Genomic DNA, 483 nt, shown 5'->3' on the forward strand with positions numbered 1-483 from the left:
CAATAACTATATACGTTATAATTACTCATCACTAAAACTTTCAGAGGTAACTAACAGCGATTAAGTGATAATTATCTCTCTTACCACCAACGATTTCAATAATAACACAATTACAACCTCTTTCCTATAATTATCATAAAAACCACAAATAATCAAGAGTTCAACTTGCATCATCAAATTCACCATGAGATCCTCCCCCCAAATCCTTAAATAAAAACGCCTTGTCAAATGCCAGTCATGAAACACTTAACAACTTACTCTCAATAACATCCATTGCCAGGAAGAGGACCATGACCTTTGACCTTGAATTTCCCGCTGTGACCTCCCTCCGTGGCTTTTCCAATGGGGGGGTGGGGGTAATTGGTCCGCATCGGGGAGGGGGGGGGAGGATTTCCTCGGTCATTAAGGGGATTATCATGGGCGGACACTACTGGTGCAAGGGCGCCCACGCAGGGATACAGACCTCGATATACTGTGTGCTTT

The 483-nt window shown here is 43.1% G+C and overlaps 1 protein-coding gene across 1 annotated transcript in view; it reads left to right on the plus strand.

Annotated features, from left to right (window-relative positions):
- The first annotated feature begins 416 nt into the window (after positions 1-416).
- The window catches only part of LOC119592942, a 24,392-nt gene continuing 24,325 nt past the window's right edge, over positions 417-483 (plus strand). The window contains exon 1 of the mRNA XM_037941834.1: positions 417-474. Coding sequence (XP_037797762.1) covers positions 417-474 — 58 coding nt within the window. The remainder of the gene's footprint in view (positions 475-483) is intronic.

Source organism: Penaeus monodon, chromosome 31, assembly GCF_015228065.2.
Source record: "Penaeus monodon isolate SGIC_2016 chromosome 31, NSTDA_Pmon_1, whole genome shotgun sequence".
Classification (NCBI taxonomy): domain Eukaryota; kingdom Metazoa; phylum Arthropoda; class Malacostraca; order Decapoda; family Penaeidae; genus Penaeus; species Penaeus monodon.